General features: G+C 56.6%; 1 protein-coding gene across 1 annotated transcript; it reads left to right on the top strand.

Moving 5' to 3' along the window:
• Nucleotides 1–637: 637 nt before the first annotated feature.
• Nucleotides 638–21,467, top strand: SLC4A9 (solute carrier family 4 member 9). Its single transcript, XM_085307714.1, has 21 exons — nt 638–708; nt 1,056–1,379; nt 3,364–3,524; nt 4,147–4,208; nt 4,695–4,852; nt 6,478–6,565; nt 6,861–7,015; nt 7,654–7,770; nt 8,098–8,272; nt 9,528–9,661; nt 9,887–10,158; nt 12,264–12,319; nt 12,557–12,745; nt 13,063–13,176; nt 14,712–14,873; nt 17,103–17,281; nt 17,846–17,918; nt 19,163–19,231; nt 20,068–20,241; nt 20,834–20,989; nt 21,417–21,467. Exons 1-21 carry the CDS (start codon nt 638–640, stop codon nt 21,465–21,467), a joined length of 2,940 nt encoding a protein of 979 aa, XP_085163840.1.
• Nucleotides 21,468–24,928: the final 3,461 nt, after the last annotated feature.

Raw genomic sequence — 24,928 nt, 5'->3', positions numbered from 1 at the left:
TGCTATTCTGTCGTGAGCCTCCCCAACCTCTCCCTGTCCCTGGCAGACCCCTGCTTGCCCCACACTGTATTTTCTTGGTGATGCCACATCCTTCCCCGTCACACTTCCCTGGCAGTGAGGAGACTGTGCTGTGCTGCAACTCTCTTCTTGGGAAGGACTACCAGGGGCCYGGGGCTTCCTATGTGTTACCTGCAGGCCCATATTTCCTGGTATGCGTGCTGATGCCATGGGCAGGCAGCCAGCACCAACCTTGCTAGCTGCCCCTCGAAGCCTGCTGGGATTGGGGAGGGGGCAGGTGGCCCGGGACTGCATTGGTCCCTCTAGAGCACCAAGATGGTGTTGCGGCAGGTCACAGTCCAGTTTGGACCCCAAAAAGGTGGCTGGAGAGAGTGGTGGGAGCTGATGCATTCAGTCAGGAAGTCCAGACCCTTGTTTATCTAGGATGTGTGGATGTCCCCAGTGGCAGGGAAGCTGCGGTGAGGATGGCCTTGAGCCGCTGGCTCCCATGTGCTCACTGGCACGCCTGCCTCAGGTCTCTTGCTCCATCTACCCTCCCAAGCAGCCCCAGGACTGTCAGATCTCCAGCGCCGCCCCCGAACAAGTAGCCAGTACAGTGAAATGGTAAAGGCCTGAGGGAATGGCAGGGAGCCAAAGAGCACAAGAGGTTAAGGCAGCGCTGTGTCCCAGATGCCAGCAGCTGAGCTACAGGTGAGCTCTGTCCTCAGGGCTTTTGGGGGGCTGCCTTGCTGCTGCTCCACTTTTGGCAGCTGCTGCAGCCCTTCAGGGTCTCACATGGTGCTGGACTGGAAAGGAGTGGTGCAGGGGCTCCATGTGGAGAGCCTGGGAGCTGCTTTTGCACCCTGAGTGGGGAAGGCGGTCAGGTGCGGTGGGAGCTGGCTGTACTGGGGCCCATGAAGCTGACCGCTGTGTTTTGATATCACTGTTTTAGCCTTGGCTTCTGGGCGTTGCTTCACAGCCAGCTCAGACAGGCTTGTGGCCATTATAAAGGCGTGATGAGCAGGGGCCTACGAGTGGTAGCAGCTCTGGAGGGGCAGGTGTGCAGCAGAGCCTGCGCATGGGGGTCCTGGGCAGCAGGTGCTGGCCACGATGAGAACCRAAGTGCCCACACAGGCTGATACAGCTCTGCGGGTGGCAGACGACCGCTTGCAGCTGGAAGGGCCCACTCACAGCAGCTCTGGGGTCTTCTGCCAGGCACTGGGCTGCAGTGTCTTCACCTTGAGCGTCTCCTCAGCAGCTGAGCGAGTCAGTGCCATCCTGCGACAGGACAAGGTGGCTCACAGAAGATGCCCGCTGCTCTTCGTGCAGCTCAACGAGCTGCTCAGCAGCCCAGCGGGCCTGGAGTGGAGAGAGACAGCCAGGTGGGTACCTCCCTGCAAGGGTTGGCCTGGCTGGTGATGCCTTGGGAACCTAAGCTTGAATAGCCTTTAAAATCCCCTGTCCAGGTTCTGGTGGAGCCCACATTGGGTGCTCAAGGAGGGTTGGGTGCTTCCAGCAGCGCCACGCTATGTGGTTGGGGCGTGTTGTGGAAGGGTTTTCCCTGCCCTGCAATGCAATTGCTCAACAGCAGTTTCAGCTCAAAAACAGCAGTGCTCAGTTTGCTTCAACCCGTCTGCTATCCAGGCTGTGTCTTCCAGGAAATTCTTCTTCCTAATTTCAAATGACTCATTTCATGCGAAAGTTTCTGCCACCCGCAAGAGCGTGGTGTCAGGCAGGGCCACAGAGAGCAACCTGGCGGTTTGCGCAGAGCTGGGACACATATTTCCTTAGTTCTACTTCTGCATTTTCTGCCTCTCTAAGGCTGCAGTGCTGATGCTGTGGGCCGGGAGGGGGACAGCACTTCCTCGGCTCTCCCCAGTCTAAGCACTTGTCTGACACAGCCCCCTGGCTGAAGCAGAACTGAAGGCATAGCAGCATGATCACTGCGAGAAAATAAGAGAAAAGGGGATGTCATGGAAGAGCTGGGGGGAAAGATGCACCCTGCAAAGAGTTAACAGCAAGGGAAGTTTGGGTGGTGAGCATGAACAGTCCAGCTGCACTTGGCAGTTATTCCCTAGAAATAGATGCAACCTTCTCAAAATGAGCAGGCGAAAAAAGAGGGTTGCACTGCTCTCTGCAAAGAGCTGAAACAGCCCAGGTGCAGGGAAAGGAGAGAGAGACAAATCTCAGCTCAGAAGCAGGTGTTAGGTGTCTGCTCATGATTGCTGGTGGACATATCCTGAAGCCTGCAGCACACAGCCCTGGGATGAATGATCTGGTTTCTTATCTAAAGGATTCAAGAAAGGCCTGGAAGAAAGGCTTGGCCATAGGGCAGGGTCTCCCAGGTGGTAAAAGCTGAGGCATAGGAAGAAAGTAGGAGTAGGATTTGGAAATGGCTACAATGTGTGGAGAAAACAGGAGTCAGAAACAACCCAAAGGCAAGAGCAAGAATGAGATGGGATGGATGGTGTCAGGGAGGAGGCACTGGTGGAGAACAGCAGCTTGGAGTGGGCTGCCTGGGAGTCACAGGACACCCCAGGGCAGTGACTGCATCAGTGAGGGCCGGCTTTGGGCTGCCGTGGGAAGGAGCACAGCCGGGTAGTCCCACCATGTGCCAGCCAGTGGAGCGAGAAGCACAGCTTGACACAGATGCACAGAAGGGAGAAAGGGACGTATGCCAAGGGGCTCTCAGCACAGCCACAGGCCTCCCCTGGCATCTGGAGGGTGAAACTGGGAAGAGTGACCCCGGAGCCGCAATGCTCTGAGCTGTGATGATTCTCCTTGCTCCAGCAATTCAGCATGCTCCCCTCTGACCTATGCAGAGGAACAGCCTGGCATTGCCTGCCCTGGGGGAACCCGTTCTGCTGGGGCACGTTCTTGCCTCGCAGCACGGGCAGCCGGCTCGGAGCGGCCTGCCTGCCTGTGGACACAAAGGGAAGCTCTGTGTGTGCTGGCCTTTGAATACTTGGCACAATCTGAGCATGGCAAATGCCTCCAGACACTTCCCTTCTGACTCCAGCGAGTGCTGCTAACTGCAGAGACTCATGAAATCCTGCTAACGAAGAGATCAAAGCAATGCACGGGATTAAGAGGAAGTGTGGGAACATGCCCGCTCAGGGTGCTTGGCTGCTCTGGTGATGTGAGCCCGTGCCCGCTGCCTGGCACAGCACCCAAGAGYCCCCTGTGCCCCATGGTGCTGCCACCTATGCATCCCACCACCACTCCCTGGCCCCCCAAATCCCCTCCTGGGTAGTGCAACCCAATGCCAAGCTCCAGAATGGGCCTGACCTTTGGTTCCCACAGCCTGGCAGGGGATTTGGGAGCAACTTGTTTCATGCTGCTGACCCAGTGCATGTTCCCTGGCAGGTGGATAAAGTTCGAGGAGAAGGTGGAGGATGGAGGGGAGCGCTGGAGCGCACCCCATGTTACAGTCCTCCCCCTGCACAGCCTCTTTGAGGTGAGGATGTGCCTGCAGAAGGGAACAGTCCTCCTGGATCTGGATGGGCGCAGTTTCAAGGAAATAATTGGTACGTGAGAAAGGCTAAGGTCACCCCATGGGATGGGCTGCTCCTGGGAGTGGGGCCAGGTTGCCAGCAAATCCCTAAATAAAAACACTGCCACTTGATAGCCAGCTACCTGGGGTGACTCTCTGCTAGCCCAGGAAAAGGGATTTTCCCTGGCTAAGCCCCATGCCGAGCTGCCGGCCCCCCATGGGCTCACAGCTGGGTGCCAGCCCCTGGCAGGACAGTGGGTCCATTGAGGGACTCAGCATCATCCACTTCCACATCACAGACGAGGCGCTTTCCAGGCAGCCTGAGGAGCAAGCTCTGCGGCCTGAACTGAAGGATCGCCTGGTGGCCCTGCTACTCCTCCAGCCCCGGCACCATGCCACCAAATCCTCGCTGTGGATGCTTGCCGAGCTTGGCGTCTCCTCCTGCAGAGGTAGGCACTGTGCTAGGCTCCGCTCCTGCCCTGACCATGGAGTCTCGTGTGGAACTTCACTGAGATGGAGCCAGGTGTAGGGAGAGCTAAGTGGAGCAGGACACTGCTGTCTCACCAGTTACGCCTCTGCGCTTCAAACGCTGAGCAATATCATTGCTGCCTGTTTGCTCATACCTGTATTTTGCTGCTTGTCCCTTTTCTTTGCAGAGAAGGCCAAAAAACAGTTGGAGCCCAGAGCCCAGCTCTCAGAAACGCCTCTCAGGGAGCAGGTAAGGGAAGATGGAGCTGAGCAGGAAGATCAAGTTATCAGTGGAGGGAAAAGATTTTTCCAAGCAATATGTCAACAACTTGGCCAAAATCCAAAACCAACTGAAAAATTCTGCCTGCAGACAGCATTAGTACTATTGTGAAGTGATGCTAGGCTAGCACTTATGGAGTAGAATCTGCTTCTGTCTCTACAGGACCAAATCTCCCCTGATGCATCTTCTCTGTGAGGGAGGCAGGATTCCCCAGGGCCATGGGGCTCCACAGGAGACAGTCAGCTGGGGAGGCAAAGCGGGCATGAGGCAGCTAACAAGGTTAGAAGTTAGAAACAATGTGATGGCTTGTGCTCATTGCCAGTGGGTCCTAGGTCCCCTGGCAGCCATCACATCCTAAGCCTCAGCTACTGAGCAGGAGAGTGACTGCGCTGCAGCATGGGATGATGCTGTGGCAGGTATCATCTCCCACAGTCCTTCCTTTCCATTTTGTTTCAGCTGAAAAACAAATTCAAGAAGAAGCTCCCGCTGGGGGCTGAAGTAGCCAGTGTGCTGGTTGGTGAGGTTGACTTCCTGGAGAAGCCCTTGATTGCCTTTGTTCGCCTCAAGGAGACGGTGGTCCTCGGTGCGCTCACCGAAGTTGCTCTCCCTAACAGGTGACCTGAGCATGACCAGCGGCCCTGCAGCCCGCGCTCCTGGCCTTGCAGCCCCTTTTACTGTCACTCTCCTCTGCTTCCAACTGCATTATTCTGCCTCTGAAACTGGGAGCACAGAATAGCTATTTAGACTTGGCCACACGGGATGAGATTTTGTGTATTAAAAGCAAATTTTAAGACTCCCAAAGCCACGTACAGAGCCCGTATGTATATTCCCAGAGCCTCAGCTCACTGCCTCTCTTTCTATTCTTCACAGCTCCTTAGAAGCATCCAGTCCATCGCACCTGGGACAGGCTTGGAGCAGAGGCAGTTGGGGGAGATGTTTCTTGGGCTGCTCCCACCTGGGCTCAGCATTCCCTGTCCTCTTTAGAAGGGTCCGCACAGAGTCCCCTCACTGCCCAGGAATGTCAATGCCTACCTCTGTTTGAGGTTGGGAAGGGATGGAGATTTCTAGGGATCTCTCTCCCTCCTACCCCTCTCCTGTCAAGCTGGCCTGATGGGATGCTTTCCAGATTATCAGGGTGTTTCGTATTTTAGCCTGTGGCATTGCTGGTCTAGGGGAGAAGGAGCAGGGGGAGGAGGTGTTTTTCCGTTGTTGAACAATGCTTAATTTAAAGCCATAACCGAAAAGTGTCAGTGTCTCTGAACAGAGAACTTCCTTAGGCAGCACACTGAGGAGGCAGGCAGGGCTCAGGAGGGACATTGTCACCTCCTGGTCACTTGGGGCAGAGAGTGACACCACACATCAGGGTTGGGGCAGGCTCTTTAGAGCTGCCTTCAGCCCTACTCCTGCTGTTGCAGCAGTTTCTCTAGCCTGTCTCTGGGTGTTTGATCTGGGTATGATGACTATAGCCACTCCACAGCCCCTGGGTATCATGGCTATAGCCATTTTTTCCACTTTTGCAAAGGAGTGGATGGCTTGTTTCGGATGGGCTCTCCCTCTGTAGAGCTTCTAGGAATGGTCTACTTCTTACGTCATTGTCTATGACCTCTGTTTTCTCTCTAACGTTTTCACCTCCTTTCTCTCCCCGCTTCCTCAGCTCCTATGGGCTTTATTTTGCAGCTCCACTCCCAGGTCTGGGATTTTAGCCATATTTGCTCAAGAGTTCTGAGTCCTCTTTCCAAGCTCCTCCTGTGTCCCCTTAGTCCTACCAAACCTTGCTTCCCATGCAACTGGCAAACTCTCCTTCCTAATCTTAATTTCCTGTGTCCTGCAAGCATGAACATCCCCATGAGCATGAAACCACAGACATCCCCAGCCAAGCATCTGTCCTCTTCTGTGCCCCAAAAAGCCAGTCCCTTCCTCACAGCAGCCCATGTTTCTATGGACTCTGTGAGCTGACTGCAGTCTCAGCATCCCATGGTCTCCTGGGTGAAACAGGAACCCAAACACCAGGCAGCGGGCATATGTCCCACTCCTCTGCCAATTGGCTTTTCCAAATCAGGGTAGACACCCACCTTTTTGTGTCCTGGGGAGACCATGCTAAACATTAGCAATCCCTCAGGCCTGGAGAGCCTGCGTCTCCAGGACCCCTGCAGTATGGTGCCCTGCCCCCAGGAGAAGCATCCCCAGGAGAGAAGTCTACTCAGATGGGGACCTTCATGGGTTACTTTCTTCTCTGTAGGTTTCTTTTCATCCTGCTGGGCCCAAGAGCCAAAGCGAAAACCTACCATGAGATTGGAAGGGCCATGGCCACGCTGCTGACAGATGAGGTGAGCTTGGGTGAAGTGGATATCCTAGGCACCCACAGGTGGGACAGGACTGGGAAGAGGCTGTGCCAAGCACCCCAAGGCTCCTCAGCAGGCTAGAGCAGGAGGGCAGGGAAAAGGGCAAGCTGGCTGCCTCCCTTGCCCAGGATAAAACCAAAGATTTTAGATGCGTCTATGCCATTTAGTAGCACCTGTTTCATTGAACTGGATGGGTGCCTCTCTCAGCAACATCTGCCCACTGGGAGCAAGGCTCTGAGCAGCTGGGATTCAGTGGCTAATCCACCACACTTTCCTGCAGCTCTTCCAGAGGGTTGCCCAGCAGGCTGAGCACCGAGAAGACCTCATTGCAGGGATTGACGAGTTCCTGGATGAGCTGACTGTGCTGCCTCCCGGGAAATGGGACCCCAGTGCCCGAATCCCTCCACCGAACTGCCTACCCTCTCCACACAAAAGGTATCCTGGAGGTAGGGCTCCCAGCAGCCTTCACCAGCCCCTCTGGGGAGCAGTGAAGGGTTTCACTCAGTGAGCTCTGCTGAAGTCTTGACACTGGAGTCCTGGGCAATGTGAGGAAGAAGCCACTCAGCATCCAACCTTTACCAGAGAACTTCTGTCAGCTAAGCCTCTCTGCAACTCTGGTTGATGCTGACTGCAGCCACTGCCCTGGGTACTGTTAGTCCTGCTATCCCACGTGGCCCTCACCAGTGAAGGAACAGCTAGACCATCCTGTGTGCCATGCATGCAGGAGCCCCTATGAACACTGGCTTTCAGCAGGCAGATGTGAATCTCATTCTCCAAGCAGGACATCTCCTGCTCTGCCCAGCTCTTCTACTAAAACTGGTCCTGTTAAGGTTTAATCAAGGGCTTACCTGCCAGCTGGCGGAGGGAAGTCCTCCTCCTCCTGCTCCTTCTCCTCCTCTTCTTCCTCCTCTTCATTGCAAGGCCATCTGCAAGGTCTCACCAACTCCAGTTGCATCTCTGTCCACTCTCCATCCTCCCTGCCCCCTTGCAGAATGCATCCCCAGGATGCAGCTAGGCCCCAACAGCTCTGCTCTGAAAGCTGCCTGTTCAGGTACCTCTTGGCTCTGTCTCAGGATCTCCATGCACCTGCAAGAGTGGAAGTCTCCCTGCAACAGGAACACAGCAGCTGCTGAGGAGAGACCTGGCCCAGGGCACCTGCATTTTAGTGAAGAGCTGGAGAGGACAGGAAGGTCAGTGCACCGGGGACTTGATGTTGATGGGAGACACAGCAGCTCCAGGCTAGCAAGTTACTTCTTGCAACAGAGCAGAGCGGATGAATGCCTTGGGCTGCCTTCTCAGTCCTGGTTTAGTATGGGAAGATTGCTGGCTTTCCCTAGCATGTCAGCCAGGGCCACCAAGTCCAAACTGCAGCCCTGGACATGGGGAGGGACTGGCCTTTTCCCTCTGCAGCTCTCTTTGACTGGATTTGGCTTATACCTAATGCAGATATGACCRACTGGAGTTATTGGTCTGGGGCCTTAATTTTGTGACTTTTCCAATTGCCATGCTGGCTGCAGGCTCTTTGGAGGACTGCTCAGAGACATCCGGAGGAAGGCACCTTGGTACTGGAGTGATTTTTCTGATGCTGTGCACATCCAGTGCCTCTCAGCGGTCCTGTACATCTACCTGGCAACAGTCACCAATGCTATCACCTTTGGAGGCATGCTGGGGGATGCAACTGCTAACATGCAGGTTGGTGTGCTGTGGGATGCTGCTCTGRGTGAGAGCCTTCCTGCAGGGTGAGCATGTGGGATTTACCAGTACCAGGGTGCCAGGCAGGGAGCCTCCTGTGTGGTGGTGTTACCTAGGGAAAACACTTCACACACTTCACCTGATTGCTTGACCTGATCTGGACAAGGTCTTATTTGACTTCACCTCTAATTTGTACCCATAGAGCAATGGCCTGGCCATATGCATCCTGAGCATTGCCTAAACCCTGAATCCTTCCCTGATTTCTCCAGACCTGAGCACTGAGTTGGGATGCCGCACACCAGAGCTTCTCCTTACCCTTTTTCTTGGGGTAGCTATTCCCAGGGGAGGCAGTGAGGAGTCAGGGCACACTGTGGCCCATCCCTACTTCCTGCTTGCCATCCAGCCCTACAGTGACAGCAGGGATGCTTGCTTGCCTGCTGGAGTGTCAGGAGACTGTGAAGGAGGGAGGCTCAGGGGAGACTCCCCAGCTGTGGGGTCAGGGGAGCCACAGCCTCTGGGACAGCTCCACATCTCCGATAAGTCCCCAGTGCGTAGAATGAGGCTGAGGGCCCCAACCCACTGTCAAGCTGTCTCTGATGTCTCTGCCCAGAGCTCAGACATGGCAGGAGGGACTTGCAGTGCAGCAGTTGACCATAAAACACACCATGACATCAGGAAATCGCACTCCAATCTGGCTGCTGGCGCAGTAACCAGCAGCCAAGTGGTTAGAGCCTGAGCTGAGCAGGGCTCAATGCAGCAGCTTTACGGCTAAACACCAAAAGGAGGCCCCACTTCCTCAGGGACTACTCAAACTCCTCCCTCCCTCATTCATGAGGGTGTTGAGGAGATACATTGACATCAGGGGTAGCCAGGATGATATCATCTGTAGTGAGGATGACATCACCTGTAGCCATGCTACAGCTGTAAGTCTCCAGCCACCTGAACAGCCCTGTTTGACCTTGCTGCTGTGGAACTCCAGCTCTATGGGCTCAGAGCAGAGTGTGGGCCCTCAGGTGCTCTCTGAGCTGGGATCAGCACCAGGCCTGCATTCCTTGCATTCTCTTTCCCTTTCAGGACCTGTCTCCTGGCCTGTGGGGCTGCAACCTCCTGCTACTTTTGTTGCTGGTGGCCTTCATCAGGCTGACAGTGTGGAGACATGCAGGGAACCGTCTGTGACCTATCTCCCTGGTGGGTCTGGGACTCCTGGCCCCCACTACATGCTGGGGTCCTGGCATTGCTTCCCTCTATCTTTCAGGGTGTGCTGGAGAGCTTTCTGGGCACTGCCTTTGCTGGATTCATCTTTTGCCTCTTTGCCGGCCAGCCTCTGACCATCCTGAGCAGCACTGGCCCTGTGCTGGTCTTTGAGCGCCTCCTCTTCTCCTTCAGTGAGTAAGTAACATACCAGTGGGATGACTACGCAGGTGTGATAGCTCCCCTATGCTGCCGCAATCCAGTGCCCAGCCCAGAGGCTAGTGAACCCCAGCCTACTGCTAGACTGCCAAAAGTCTAATCCCTGATCTTGGCCGTGGCTGGGGCACAGCCTCTGGGTGAGCAAGGCTAGTGACCTGTGGGCTGTGTGTTGTACTGAGAGTTTGGGCCAACCTTTTCCACCAGAGATTACAGCCTGGACTACTTGGAGTTTCGACTCTGGATTGGGCTCTGGGTGGCCTTTTTTGGCTTGGTCTTGGTCGCCACTGAAGCAAGCTACCTGGTGCAGTATTTCACCCGCTTTACCGAAGAAGGTTTCTGTGCCCTCATCAGCCTGATATTCATCTATGACTCCATGGAGAAGATGGTGATCCTGGCAGACACCTACCCCATCAACTGGCAGTACCGGACTGAAGATGTCATCCTGTACAACTGCATCTGTAACTTGTCCAGGCCAGGTGAGCCATGCCTCCTGCTGGCAGCTCCCAACCTGTGTTCTGAATACATCAGTCACAGTAGGGGCTCCTGGGACTTGATGCATGGGGAAGCCGTGGGATCAGTGTCATGCCTGGGGGGTGAGTGCCCTGGATCCAGCTGGGGTCTGGCCAGCAGCTCAAGACCTCTCCTTGCCCCTTTGCTGGAACCCTGCAGCCTGTAGCAAGATGAGAGCCCTCTGGCCTGGCTTCCCACCAGTCCTGGCAGTTCTGGATCTCCCTACTGCAGTCTGGCAAGCCAGTGCCACTGGCCTCCTTGCCAGCCTCAGCCTTGCTGAAGCCAGCTCAGTCTTGCAGGATGGACATGTTCCTGTACTGGTTTTTGTGTGCCAACAGTGGGATGGAGGCTAAGCTTTCACCCTGTTGGGCGGTGCCATCGCCTTCTTTGGCACAGGGTCATAGGGAGGTGATGGACCTGGGCCAGGCATGGCAGATGTCCTCGTTTCCTGGGCAGCATGTTGGGTGACTCCGCCTTGTGCAGGCCTTATCTGGCTGGGGGATGAATATGTAATCCCAAGGAGAGCTGCAGTCTCCTGCGCGGGATGAGGGAATTAAGTGGGGTGATGAATAATTTTCGTGACGAGAGGAACAAGGCATTGGTGAGAGGCTGCTCAACCCATGTCTTTGCCTGCCTGGCCACACCAGCACTTGTGCTGGCTGTTCCTCTAGGCCAGGGCACATATGGACCACATGCTCTTCCTATGTCCTTGGGCATCCCTGGGGCTTGCTGGATGCAGACAAAGACAAAAGCATGGCCAGATATTTGGAAACATCACTCTATTCTGCCTCTGCAGCAGGTCTGGATCAGCCCTTCCCCAATGGGACTCCGGAATTGCCTTTCTGCCACCAGCAACGGCCCGGCTCATGCTACCTACATGCAAGGGACTCACACTGAGCATGTCCATGCTCCTGGGCCCTGGGGTGCAGTTGGCTGGCATCAGGGCAGAGGCATCCATCAACTTCTTTGGTGCACCCCTTGGTTGCCCTGGGCTCAAGCCTCCCTGCTGAGCTCAGCTCACTGCATAGTAGAGGCCCTGGCCTGTCCTCAGGATCCCCAGACTGTCCTTTATCCTCAGCCAGCAGCTTCACACTGGGCTTTGCAAGACACTGTGCTCCATGTCATCCAGCTCCCAGCACCTTCCTCCATGCCACCCCACTGCTAAGTCTGGTAGCTCTGCTGCCTCCACAGTCCATGCAGATCAGTGGCGGTGGACAGACCCACTGCCAGCTCATGAATGTGCTACCTAGTGGCTCAGCACTGCTGAGATGCAGAGTAGGCATGGGAGCAGGGAACACTTCAGTGCAGCTCTTGCAGTGGTGTGGGGCCTTTGATCACTGGAGGCTGCGGACTATGGCAATCCCTGCAACATCAGGTCAGGCTTTCTCTGCAGTTTACAACCTGATTTAGAAATCGGAGGATATTTCGCTGGTGCTGGAGGAGACCTGTCCCCACTGCTACAGTGGTCCTGCAGATAGGACTCACACCATGCACCAAAAGCACCACTGCTGGCAGAATTCAGGGCCATCCTCACCTCTGAGTGGGCTGACTGCTTCAGCCAAGCTTTCCCCAAACCCTACCAGCCCAGCAGACATTTAGGCTGGAGAACATGATCCTGAAGTGTTAAAGTTTGGCAAACTTCAGAGCAACTGGAAATGGGTGCTAAGAGTTGGAGATGGAAAATTTTTACATGGCAGTGAGGATACAATGCCAAAGAGCAGGGATGGAGATCAGGAAGCCCTGCAGGGTCTGTAAGGGACTGGTCCAGGGAGGCATCCTGGGAAACCTTGAACTTGGCCCTCTGATTCACCCTGGATGTCAGCCCCAACCTGGCACCATCCAGGCCAGCACATCTCGCTGTGAGCCAGGCTGTCTCTGTCTTTGCCCAGAACCAATTCTTGGCTTTCAGATGTCCTTAACAGCCCTGCTGAGGAGGCCCAAATACTGTTTGGATGGTCTGGGATAAGCCCTGACAGGGATGTGGGCAAGCCAACCCCAATGACTTGGCTGTAGCTCAAGCAACACACCCTCGGCAATTCCCGGGACCCTGACTCCTGCTCTTCTCTTTCAGGCAATGGTTCAGCATCGAACAACACGCTGCTCCCTTTGCCCATTGCCCTGCAGGAGGTAAAGACTCTTTTCCTCTACTTCTGAGGTGAGCGAGGGGGGCCACAACCAGCAAGGTTGGAGGCAGCCTCAGGTGCAGGATGCACTGTGCTGGCCCCAGGGTGCTCAGAGCATCACATCCCTGGGGGCCCAGCCAGCCCTGCCTGCCACCCCCAGCTTCCTCCAGCATGTGGGGTCCAGCCTTGGTCCCCCTTGGCCTCCCTGACCCCATGTCCCCTGGGTGTCCTGTCCCTACAGCGCCCAGAGGCTGTCACCCTGGCSAGGCTGAGCAGGACCCAGTGTTTGAACCAAGGAGGCCACCTCCTGGGAACCAGCTGCCACTACGTGCCTGATGTCACTCTCATGTCCTTCCTCCTATTTGGGGGCACCTTCCTGTGTTCCACAATGATCAAGTGCTTCAAGACCAGCCGTTACTTTCCCTCGATGGTGAGTGTTTCTGCCCCATTCTGGCTTTTGTCACTGGTGGGGAAGCAGGGCAAAGAAGCTCCCCCAGCTCTGCACCCCAAGGACTAAGACCCAGCCACAAGCTCTGGAGGGCAGGAGTGTTGCTCTGGGACAAAATCTGGGCATCCTGTGCAGCCCAGCCTTCTAGGAACCTCAGTTTCTGCTCTCTAGCTTGACCTGGACATCCACAGGAGCTGGGAGTGTTTCTGGGGTACCTACATAACCCCACTCCCAGCCTCAGGCTTCCTGGGAAAAGCTTCCTGGCCAACCACATACTAAGTTTATCTGCTTTTCTTCAGCTTAGGAAGCTGGTGAGCGACTTCTCCGTCATCTTGGCCAGCCTCATCTTCTGTGGCATTGATGCGGTCCTTGGCCTGGAGACCCCCAAGCTCCTTGTCCCCAGTGAGCTGAAGGTGACGGGCTAGGTGGGGAGCTGCAGACCCTCAAGGGGTCTGGGGAAGGGAGAAGTGTATAGAAAGTGCTTTCAGAAATATGTACCCAGGACAGGGAAAGCCTGGTCCTGGGTGCGCTCCTGTGGACACACTCTTGTCTGAACAGTCTCAAGTGGAGCTACCCTCTTGGCAGATGAGCTCCAAAGCAGCAGTGGCTCAGGCAGATGGCACTTGAAGCCAACAGGGCTGGAGGCCACTCTAGATGCTGGGACAAGACCTCTGAGTATCTCCCAGAGGAGGAAGGAGCTGCACAAGAAGAAAGGCCTTCGCTCCAACTTGCCTACCACTGGGCCAGCCCAGACAGGTCCCATGCAAGCTGTGAGAGCAGGATGGCAAGGGCTCACCCATGCCGGCAGGAGGCCACTACCTCACCTCCTCTGCTTGTAAACCGGCTTTGGCATCATCTAACCCACAGTGGAGATCTTAGAGGAGAGAGGAGACAGCAGGCTGTCCTGGAGAGCTGGCATCTCCCCACAGTGGGAAGTGAATGCTCCTGTCCCAGCTGGCTCTGGGTACAAGGCAGTAGGGACTGGCCAGCATCACAAACACTGTAATGTGCTAACCCTGCTCTGGCCAGCTGGGCAGCCTGGTAATGCCCAGGGCTGATGAGGATTTCCTGTGCCGATATCTCCAATAATTTATCTCCTTGTCTCTCCCCCATGAACATGCTGGCTGAGCACGGCACACTCTGCCCGTCACCCCTGAACCTCACTGCACTGTCAGGCCAACATGCCCTAGCTGAGCATCACAGGCTTTGCCCGGGAACAGGTCTGTGTTCTCAGAGCAGGCTGCTCAACATTGCTCCTGGCAACCTTCCTCCATCGGCCCAGTCCTAGCGCAGGGCAGGCTTGTAGCCTTTCGACCCAATACCAATACAGGCCACACTGCTGTGGATGAGAAGGGTTCAAGCCTCAGCTGATCCTGTGGTTTATAAATAGCCCAGCCTGGTCCTGAACTAGCCACCTGCATCATTGCTAGGGTAATGCCACAGCTCACACAGGAGCTGGAGGCACAAACTCAAGTCTGGGCTTGGGCTACCCACACCTGCGGCTGAGTGGGGAGAGGATTTGGCAGCTCAGGTTCCTTCCCACAAGCTGGGCTGTTGTCTGCATATGCTGTCACCTCCTCCAGGCTCTGGGCACCCACAACTCACCATTACCCATATGCATTGCCTCCTCCTCCAGCTTTGGTGCAGCTGCTGCCCCTGCAGTTCATCCAGCCCTGCAAGAGCCTTAGGAGGGCATGTACTGCTCTAGATGTGCTTGGCTGTCGGCCAGGAGCCCAGATGGTGCCAAGGAGTAGCCCCCTTCTCTGGCAGGAACTGGGACATCCACGCAGGGGTGGCTGGATGTGTCATGCTTCCTTGGAAGGAGCACCTTTGGGCATTCACATTGCTCCAGCCTGGGCACCAAGCTGGAGCTGGTCCCTTTGCCCTTCCATGGCAGAGGTCCTGTATAAGCCTGGTGGCCAGTGTGACCCTTTTCTCCCTCCTACAGCCCACAAACCCTGCACGGGGCTGGATCATCTCCCCCTTTGGAGCTAACCCCTGGTGGGTTTGCCTGTTGTCTATGGTGCCTGCCGTCCTTGTTACCATCCTCATCTTCATGGACCAGCAGATCACAGCTGTCATCCTCAACCGCAGGGAGTACAAGCTGCAGGTGAGTGGGGACCAGAAGCATGGCAGTGGCAGGGTAGGGTGGCTTACACCCCCCCAATTCCAGAGCACAGCTCCTGCCAGCACCAAACATGGGGACAGTCCCCCCCCCCCCAAAAAAATGCACCCTGTGTGTAGTCTTGGGCTACTGGGCTAGGCTGGGTGCCAAGGGAAGAGGTACATCTCAAACCAGCCACCGAGTCAGCCAGATCCAACCCCTGGGCAATGCTGTCCATCCACAAGCTGCCAGGGAAGATATTTTATTTGCTGCATCTAGCTGTTTTGTCAGATGCTTCCTGTGCCGGAGGCCAGGATGGCGCCTCTGCCCAGCTGACCTGGGTGCTCAGCATCAGCCACCTGGAAGACAGCTCCCTGAGGCAGCCAGCCTGAGGCCAGTACAGTGCAGATTTGCATCCTTTAGGGAGTTGACAGAGACATTCCTTGTGTTTAGGGCTAAGGACTGAGGCTTTTCCAGCCATGGGGCCAAGAGCACTGGGCTGGGAAGACATTGCACGCAGGCTGACAGGGCCAGGATCTCGCATTGCAGGTTCCCTCTGCTTCCAAACCCCTCTCTCACTGGGTGGGATGGATTAGACACATCTGCCTTCCTCTTCTCTGATGGTTGCAGCCTGCTGGGTGGCCTACCTACCCTCTTGTGCAGGCTGCATATGCACAGCTGAGGCTCTGGGAGCATTGGCAAGAGGCCAGGATGTGGCCCCAAACTGGCAGCCAGAGCAACTCCCATCCACAGGACTTGAGGGGTGAGGGAACCCCTTGTGCTTCCCCAAACACATGCCCAGAGCCACCTCCTTGCAGGCTGGAATGTCAGAGAAGTGCAGTTCAGGGCTGATGCCCTGGAAGGGAACACTTTCTACCTGAGACCCAGGTCAATGCCAGGGAGGTTGGTCATGAATTCCACATCCTGCAGAAGACCTGAGAGGCCTGGGCCAATTGGGGCCTTTCTGCTCTCCAGGGTGGCCTTCTCTGAGGAGGAGAATGCTGAGAAGCCTGATAAGAGCKGCCTGCCTATGCCTTGCACCAGACAGGCCATGCCCCCCAAAGCCTCAGTTGTCACCAGGGAGGAGATGCCATCTTGTCTTGGAGGTGGTATGGGCCTTGCTTTGTCACCTGGGTGAAATGCAATCCTTCTGACAGGTCTGCATGGTGCCAGGCTACCTCCAGGAAAACTCTTGCCATATTCTCCAGCATCTCTAGGTGTTCTCCAGCATCTCCACTTCCAGTCCCAAGCTGAGGATGAGCCATGGGACCTCTGGGGTTGGAGGAGGACCTGAGCTCTCCTAGGCACCCACTCTGATGCTGTGCTGATAGGGAGGAAAGGCAGAAGGGCCCCGTGAAACCTAGCAACCTAACCAAGAGGGCCAGACTGGCCACAGAGTAGGCAATGGAGGATGCTGACCTGGGACAGTCAAACTCCAAACTTAGGGAGGAGTTGAGGGAGCTGGGAAAGCATTGACTCTGAACACAGGGCCCTGGTGCTGGGCAGTGTCAGGAAGGCAGGACGGAGCCCACTGGGAGAACCATTGAAGCACCCACCTTTTGATCTCTGAGTGCAGTCCTGCTTGCTGCAGCTCCAGAGAGATGTTGTGGAGTTAGGGAAGAGCAATTGAAATCATCGGGGGTATAGAGCAACTGCCTTAAGGGTGAACAGACTGATGGAGGGACTACCTGCCGCCACAGCCAGCATGTTGCACAGACCTCCTGGTTATGGGATGAGGATGGCTCCTGGGGCCAGGGTGCAGCAGACAGCTTCATGGCTGGTCACCATAGGAGAGCAGATATTGGACCACAGGCTGAGCTTTGGGCATTCAAAGCTCCATCTGAAGGTTTATCAGATTTATAAATGCTTTCAGAGTTAGGCAGGTGCGTGGCAGGGCTTCCCCAACTGTGTCTGTCCCAGGACATATGGCTTGTCTTGGCAGCATGAGCTCCTGGGCACAGATGCAGCTCCATTGAGCCAAGGGATGATGCTCATGCCAGAATTGAGGGGCTTTCCCTGATGGCTACCCCCTCACTGGCCTTGCCAGCACCTCACCCTGGCTTCCTCAACTCTGACATGAGAGCCTGGACTGCTGGCTAGCAGGGACCCCGTTTGCACATGACATCCTCTGGGATGGCATCCTGCTCCCAGCACGCTGTAAAGGCCCCTTCAGTGGTAAACCAATGCCCTGGTCCATGGCTCACCCCCTAAGTCCTGTTTTCTCTCTTGTTGCAGAAAGGGGCAGGCTTTCACCTGGATCTTTTCTGTGTCTCCCTCCTCATGATTGTCACTTCTGTGATGGGCCTTCCTTGGTATGTGTCTGCCACGGTCATCTCCCTGGCGCACATGGAGAGTCTCAAGAAGGAGAGTACCACATCAGCTCCAGGCGAGCAGCCCAAGTTCCTGGGCATCAGGTATTATTACCGTTTGGTCCTGCAGTGAGCTCCTCTGGGTGGGAGCCTACCCGCTTTGGGCTGCTCTCTGAGACCTCTCCTGCCAGGGACTCTGCAGGGAGCTGAAGGATGGGCACATGCTCACCGTCACAAGCAGACTGGGTCCAGCATACAGCAGGTCCTTAGCCCTGGGCTTAGGGCTGCTCATTTGTTCTCCTTTGGGGAAGCTGCACAATTCCCACAGGAAAATGTTCCTTTCTACTGCTCAGTGTGGTGTCCTGGAGCTGTTGCAGCTCCTGGCCACCTTCAGCCAACCTGGAGAGGCTCAGCAGCTGGATAAAGGCCTTGTAAAGGCTGGGGTGATGTTGCCTGGGGATTTAACATAGCATTACATCCAAAGCAGAAAAGAGGCCCCAGCAGGGCCTTGGAGAGGAAGCTCAGGCACTACTGTGGCTTGGCCACCACAAGGACAGGCAGGGGCTGCAGGGCACAACAGAGACACAACGTACCTTCTGGAAGGCTGTGGGGAGCCTGGAGCATCCTGCACTTTTCAGACCTCTGTAATCCATGCACTGTTGCCCACAGGGAGCAGAGGCTGACTGGCTTGGTGGTCTTCATCCTGACAGGAGTGTCCGTGTTTATGGCACCCATTCTCAAGGTACAGAAACTTTTTTTTGCATTTTTGGCCTTAAAATATGTTTGCACCTTTTCCAGAAAAGAGGTGAGGAGGGCAGGCGGGAGGGAGAGTGCCTTACCGAGCAAGGCTGGGGCCCACGGGGCCAATGTTTTGCAACTTGGATATCCTTCCAGCTGCAACCTTTGCCCGTTAAATTGATCTGTCATTGGAAAACACCAGCTGGCAAATAGGGAGCCTCCCACTGCATGGGAAGGCAGTTCAGCAAAGGCCAAAGGGTACTGCCTGAATGCAGCAGCTATGGCCTGTGCACCCGATGTGCTGCTGACGTGTGTTGGGGCTGTGCTACCTCTTTCCACTAGGCCTGTTGGCCCCTCCAGCCCCAGGGCCACAGCCAGCACGAGCATCTCTGTGCAAGTCCTATATCCCCAGACACAGCTGGGCTCACTCTGTGCATCATTACCCTGTTTCCCACCTCCTGCTCCCCCCTGTGAGCTGGTCTGTCTTCTCTGTGGTCATTGGGGACCACCACACAATCATCTCCCCAGCCAGGGGTGCTGGTTAATGCTTCCTCTAAAACTGTTGATGATGCCTTCATCATGCCAGAAAAGTTGACCCCAATCTCAGGCCCTCCCTGAATCCCCAGAAGGTTGCAGGAATGATGAGTCCATGGGGAGCAGCACAGTGACCCACGAGATCCATCCTCACCTGACCAGGCTTTGCGGAAAAATATATCATGCTGAACAACACAGATGGTGGGAACCTGGTCACACATTAGGAAATGTGGCTGCAATAGAGGAGATAAAAATAAAAGCTGTGAGCAGGTATAGCAGGACTCTGCTCCAGGCTGGCCCAGGACACCTCTGCTGGCTGTCAGTGCCAAGGGATTCACAGTGCACTGTGCCCTGGTGCTGCTTCACCAAGCTGCCTGCTGCCTATGGCTCAATCATGGCCCTTGTGTCACCCATGTCAGGGGAAAGCCTGTTTTTGCTCTGCTGGGGACCCTGGTTTTTATAAATCCTAAGCCAAAAGACACATCTCCATATGGGCTGGTATTTTGTCTTCCACCTCTGGCTTGCTTCCACCATGTGTTAGAAAGCAGGACAAGTAGGCGCCAAAAGTTGTGAAATGAAACAGCACCATTAGAAATTAAGTGAGCATATGATGCAGCCACCTCTACAGACTGTTCTTACAGGAGATGAAGCTCAGTGAGTGCAATTCCCACGGGAAACTGCACCCTTCTGACACATCACCTTGATGTTTTGCAGTATATCCCTATGCCGGTGCTGTATGGGGTCTTTCTGCACATGGGGGTGGTGGCTCTGAACAGCATCCAGGTGAGCGAGGGGTGCGCGGAGTGTGCTGCCGGACTATGCAGGGCAACGTCTGGGGGATGAAGGGGTTTTGCTCAGCACCAGCTCTAGCCACATCACATGGCACAAAGCTTGGACTCTAGATCTGAGGGATGTGCAGCATGCCACTGCTATGCCCATCCAGAAGTCCAGGACAACAAGGGGCAGAGGGACATTTCTGGGGCAGGGAAAGGGAAATGAAGGTGTCCAGCTTTCTAGGGAGTATGAGTGAGTCCTAAATTGATCGGGTGTATTGGGAAATATGGAGGGACTAAGGGATTACCCAGACCTGGTCCCTGCAACCATAGAGGTGTCCTGTGCTGCATCTGGGAACTACAGGCAAGGCAGAGCTGGGGATCTTGCTGGTCCTTTGATCCTGGCATTGCTAATGATGTGCCAACTCTGCTCCTCTACTAAGAAATCCATGGGGGCAAATAGTCTGTGCTCCAGAAATCATGTGTTTATCAGCCCTTGATTACAGTTTGGATCTAGCTTGAGATCCTTCAGATGTCTGCCCAGGTAGAGTTTCCCTGGCTCAGGGCAGTGGCTCCTTCATTGTGGGTCTATGCAAGAGGACCCTGGTTTTACAGCACTGATCAGATAAACTCATCCACTGCAGATCTCAAGAACACCAGCACACAAAGCTGGCCCCATGAGGAATCCCTGACTCAGCCTCCTTTGGTTGCATGCGGCCCACACAGGTCTCCCAGCTCCATACAAGCAATCACCTACCTGGTGACCAAGCGATGGGTGGCTGCAACGGGAAGGCAGGTGGCAGCTACCAAGCCATGCATGCTAAGTTTGCTGTCTTCTCATGGCAGTTCATGGAACGAGTGCAACTGCTTCTGATGCCGGCCAAGCACCAGCCAGACCTCTCCTACCTCCGCCATGTGCCTCTGCGTCGAGTGCATCTCTTCACCTTCATCCAGGTGCTATGCCTGGCTGTGCTCTGGGTCCTCAAATCCACCGTAGCTGCTATTATTTTCCCAGTGATGGTAAGAGGTCCCTTTTAATGGGTCAGTGCTGTCTACCCTGTCACTGGCCAGAGACAAAGCCACAGGCCACCTGTGATTCAGAGTCCTTCCCAGCCCTGTGCTGGGCTAGACATAGTGCCCAAATGCACCTGGGACACTGTCGAGCCCTCCCCTGTGCACCTCCTGTGTTCTTGTGTTCACATTGTCTAAGGTTCCCCAGGTGCAAGGAAGCAGGCCCACCAGCCAGGGCTATAGGATGTCGCCTGCACCCGAGAGTGCATGTCCTGGCGGACTGTGTATGGGAGTGTTGAGACCTCCCAAGGGTATTTAGGCTCCCTGTAGGATGCTGGGCTGTGGCACAGCATTGCCACCAGCCTGGCTTTCCCAAGGTCAGCACTGAACCATCACCACTTTGGAGACACTCTATGAGTGCAGCTCCCTCACTGAGGCAGTGACAGGTGAAACGTCACCTCTGGTGGTTCCCTGGAAGGTGGCCAGGGGATGGTGGGGTGGCACAGCAGAGCCCTGCACCCATGCAGGCAGCACCACGCTGCCTCTACTCTGGCCCTGAGCACTGCATGATGCTCACATGCTGACTTTGCCCTGTCCTCAGCTGCTGGCCCTGGTGGGGATCCGTAAGGGGCTGGAGTGCATCTTCTCCCTGAACGACCTGAGTTGGCTGGACAGCATCATGCCTGAAACAGCCAAGAGGGAGACTGAGGGGAAACTGCCCAGGAAGCAGGAGAAGGAGGAAAGTGACAGTGAAGAGGTAGGTGGCATCCTGGGGGCTCCACTCTTTCATAGCTGTCCCCTCGCATCAGCATGGGGTGCAGAATCTGGCCTGGGCTTGCAGCCCAGGGCAGCAGGTTCTCCAGCTCAGAGACACAGGAGGAGCAAATGGCCTCAGCACAAGGCATTGAGCCTGGCTGAAATGGACTGGGTGCTCACACCCGGGGAAGAGCCAAGGAAGCAGGGCTGGCAGCAAAGCTGGCACACCTGGGCCATGGCCAGAGCATGCCCTGTGCCATAGTGAGGCCCAGAGCTTAGCCAAGCATGAGCAGCTGGCTGGGACTGAGCTGCTCGGTCCAGCCACAGCTGGCAACATGGGCCAGCTCTGTATGGATGTGGCTCACCAGACCGAGGACTGGGAGTGATGCAGGACTTATTCCCCCCCCTGGCCTCGCTTCTCCCTCCAGTCTGATCTGATGCATCGTCAAGGACCAGAAATCAACATCTCTGTGAATTAGGATCGCAGCTGGGATGCATGGCAAGGTGAGAGGCATGGGACAATGGGCACAGGTGCCAGCTCAGCAGAGATGTGGAGCCCTGTGGCAGACAGGTACTGCTGCCCTGCTGGCATTGCAGCAGGACCCCAGCCTGCCAGGGAAGCCTCTCCCCTGGCCTCAAACCCCTGTCCATCCCTGGCAGTGATTGCCCGAGTGGAGTCAGCCCCCCATGGGTGCATCGTGCCAGCTTCAGCCTGCACTATGGCACTGCGCAGGCTGGGTTTAGGGGTTCAGCACCTCCTAGCCCTGTCTGGCATAGCCAGTGGGTTCCCCCAGGACCAGGAGCTGGCTCACAGCAATGTGCTCCTGGCAGCCCCTGACACTGAGAGGCTGAGGAAGGGAGAGCCCTGGCAGCCCTGGTCTGCAGCAGGGCTGCTCCTGCCTCCCCAAACCCGGGGAATGGTTCTCAGACAGCTAGCTCCACTGCCTGTCTGCTGCAAGGGATAAAGGTGATGCAAGGGTGCAAGGGTGCCAGGGTAGGGCAGGGGCTGGAGAGCTTCCCTCCTTCCTGCAGGCACTCACCCTTACCCTCCAGCATGACGGAGCTGGGCTTTGCAGGAGAGGCTGATGACATTGCCATGCTGTGTCCTCCTTAACGATGCCACGCGGCAATTCCAATGTGCTGCCAAGCACCTGGAGCAGCTGCACCTCTGCAGGTGGCTCTGTTCATTAGAGAGCCTACAGGCTCTCCGTTTGATTGCCACCTGGGAGCTCGCTGCGATCAGCGTCGACACAACTGTCACAAACAGCCCTTGGGGTTGCCAGTACATCCAATGTGTTGCTGTCCCTTTCTGGACCTGTGTGGACGTAAGGACCTTGTATCTTGCCCCAGCCTACAGTGCCTCCCCTCAGCTCCTGCCCAACTGCCCCTGCCCTGAGAGCTAAAGGAGTCCTCAGGAAGCATCGCTTGCCCATGACCTTGGTTACTGGTGTCCCTACAGCAGTCTCCAGCAGTGCAGCAGCTTGGGCTGCCCCAAGAGGGTTATTTGGGATGAAGGGAGAAGCTGGGACAGACGGTCAGGAGAATTTTCTCTCTGGGGTAGATACAGCCCTTAGTGAGACAGGACGTGGGGCAGCTTGGCATCTCCCAGCAAGGTGGCCCAGATGGCCCAGAGGATGGGGCATGCCAGAGTGAGGGGCCCTCAGTGCCTGCCAGCTCCAGCCACAGCGTGCTGCAGGCTCGCCCCTTCTTCTTTTTCCATCTCAGCTCCTGCTTGGAGCCAGAGCCACATCCCAGGGCTGGCAGTGAGACAGGCACAGCCGGGCCATGCTCACGGGTCCCCTCTGCGGGCCGGGAGCTGCAGCCCAGGCTGGATGCCCATTGCTGGTGCTGCTCAGGGACTCCCCACCCTGGGATGAAGCAAGCGGAGAAGGGCACTGCCCAGCCCTTCCGGCCTGGAAGTGGGTCACCCACCTCCTGCAGAAGAGCCACTGCGTCGCCCAGCTGGGGCAGGGCTGGCGAGAGCCCTGTGGCACCCTGGTGACATTACATCGCAGAACTCACCCTGATGATTAAGGATAATTTGCGTTTGCTTTAATAAATAGTGCTTTGCCCTCGTGCCGTTTGTTTGGCTCTTCCTTCAGGTGGGAAAACATGTCAGGTTAGCCGAGATTTCCCCCTAAATCCTGGCTGGGCAAAACCTGGGCATGGCCTGGAGATGAGGAACCTCTCTTGCAGCAAGGTGCAGCTGCTGGATGTGGTTGGGGCTGCACGGTTGGTGCTGCCCGCTCCTCATGAACTGAGCCATCTTTCCAGCCCAGCGGACTCCTGTTGGATCCCGGGCTCATCTCAGAGCCAGATCTTGGCCGGCAAGGCCACCGCCCCCCCCCACCGCTCCCAGCAGCACACCAGCCTGAGCACAGCCTTTGAAGCACCCAGGGCCCCACGTGCCAAGGCAAGCCACGGGGCTGGACTTTAGCACCGTGGGGAGACTCACTGTGCCTAACAAGGGCAAAGTTACTCCCTTCCACCACTCCCAGCTGCCTGTCACCATGGCCTCAGGCCTACTGGCATGGCCGCAGGCCAACCCTCCCTAGCCCCGTTCTGCCAGGCTGGACAGGTTTGCAAAGCCCACTGTTAAATGTGCCTTGGCTGAGCCAGCTTTGCTTGGGGAGAAGGGGTGGGGAGGACTTCGTGGAGAGCGGCGCTGGCGGGTCTGTGCTGGCAGCAGGGCAGAGTGGCTTGGGGCTGGCTGCTGCAGCCAGGACAGCCCAAGCCCAGGCCGCAAAAGGCTTTGAAGCCTTGGGAAGGCACGGAGCAGTGCCCCAGCGGCTGCTAGAGCCTGCTGTGGCTGCCGGCCTGCCTTCACACGGAGTGGGCGGCATGACTTGGAAAGCTAAATACCCTCTGGGATTTGCCTGTCATTGCAACGGGGCAATGCAGAGACCTACAAGTCCATGCAAGGTGAGCGGGTGCTGAAGCCAAGCCCAGGCTGGCATCGCTCACAGCTCCGGCTCGCCCCTGCAAGGGGGGGAGGCCTGAGGCCGGCCTACGCGGCAGCTAAACCCAGAGCCAGGCCTTCAACCCGCTGGAAAAGGTCCCGCGGCTGCGGGACGCAGCTCTGTCCGCCGCCACGCAGAGGGCATCGCTACGGGCCCAGGCAGCGGCGGGGACGCTCGTGGGAAAAGGGCGCGCGCGGCCCCGCCCCGCCGGACACGTGCGCGCCGGTGACAGCGGCCACGTGGGCGCGCTACTGGCGTCACTGCGTGCGGGGAGGTATCCGGGACGGCAGGTGGCCGGAGCGACGGCCCGCTCAGCCAATCATGACCTGCGTTCGGGGTGGCGGGGCGGGAAGTGAGGGGGAGGGCTGGAGCCTTGATAGACAGCCGCTTCTCCAATCGGGACTCGGGACGGACGGGCGTGTGACATCCTCTCGCACTGACGGAGACCTTCAGAAGGATTCGAAGGGGAGGGGAGACCAATCAGGCGGCGGCAGACGCCGTGCGTTGCGAGTGATGTCCCTTCTGGGCAATCAGGGTCCGAGACTTGCATATTAGCTTTGATCGACGGCCCGTTTGCCCAATAGACATCCACAACTCCGGCCAGGCACAAGACTGATGTTCCAAGTGGCCAATCAGCTCCCGAAAAGTTCAGGAAGCAAGGCAGCGAGAACTGGGCGGGGCGGGGGGCACAAACCGCCTCGGCGTGTGCTCTCAAGGCAGCATGCTGGGAACGAGTGACGAGCCTTTGAGTGGCGGGCACTAYGCCCAGTAGCGTTTCGCCGTCGGGCGATCTCGGCCAATAGGAGCCGGGGAAGCGTGCGGGGTGGGCGGCGCGGCGCCCGCGGCCCGGGTAGGGTGTGAGAAGTTAGTGGCGCTGCTGCGGGTGCTGTGAGGGGACGGAGACGGCTGGGCTCTGCGAGCGGCGGCGGCCCCGGATCAGCGCGATGCTCACGGACGGCACCGCCGCCCCTGTCGGCGAC

Source organism: Rhea americana, unplaced genomic scaffold (assembly GCF_003343005.1).
Source record: "Rhea americana isolate MKP2758 unplaced genomic scaffold, rheAme1 scaffold_262, whole genome shotgun sequence".
Classification (NCBI taxonomy): Eukaryota; Metazoa; Chordata; class Aves; order Rheiformes; family Rheidae; genus Rhea; species Rhea americana.
Note: the sequence above shows the minus strand (reverse complement) of the source record. Positions and strands in the feature narration are given on the sequence as shown.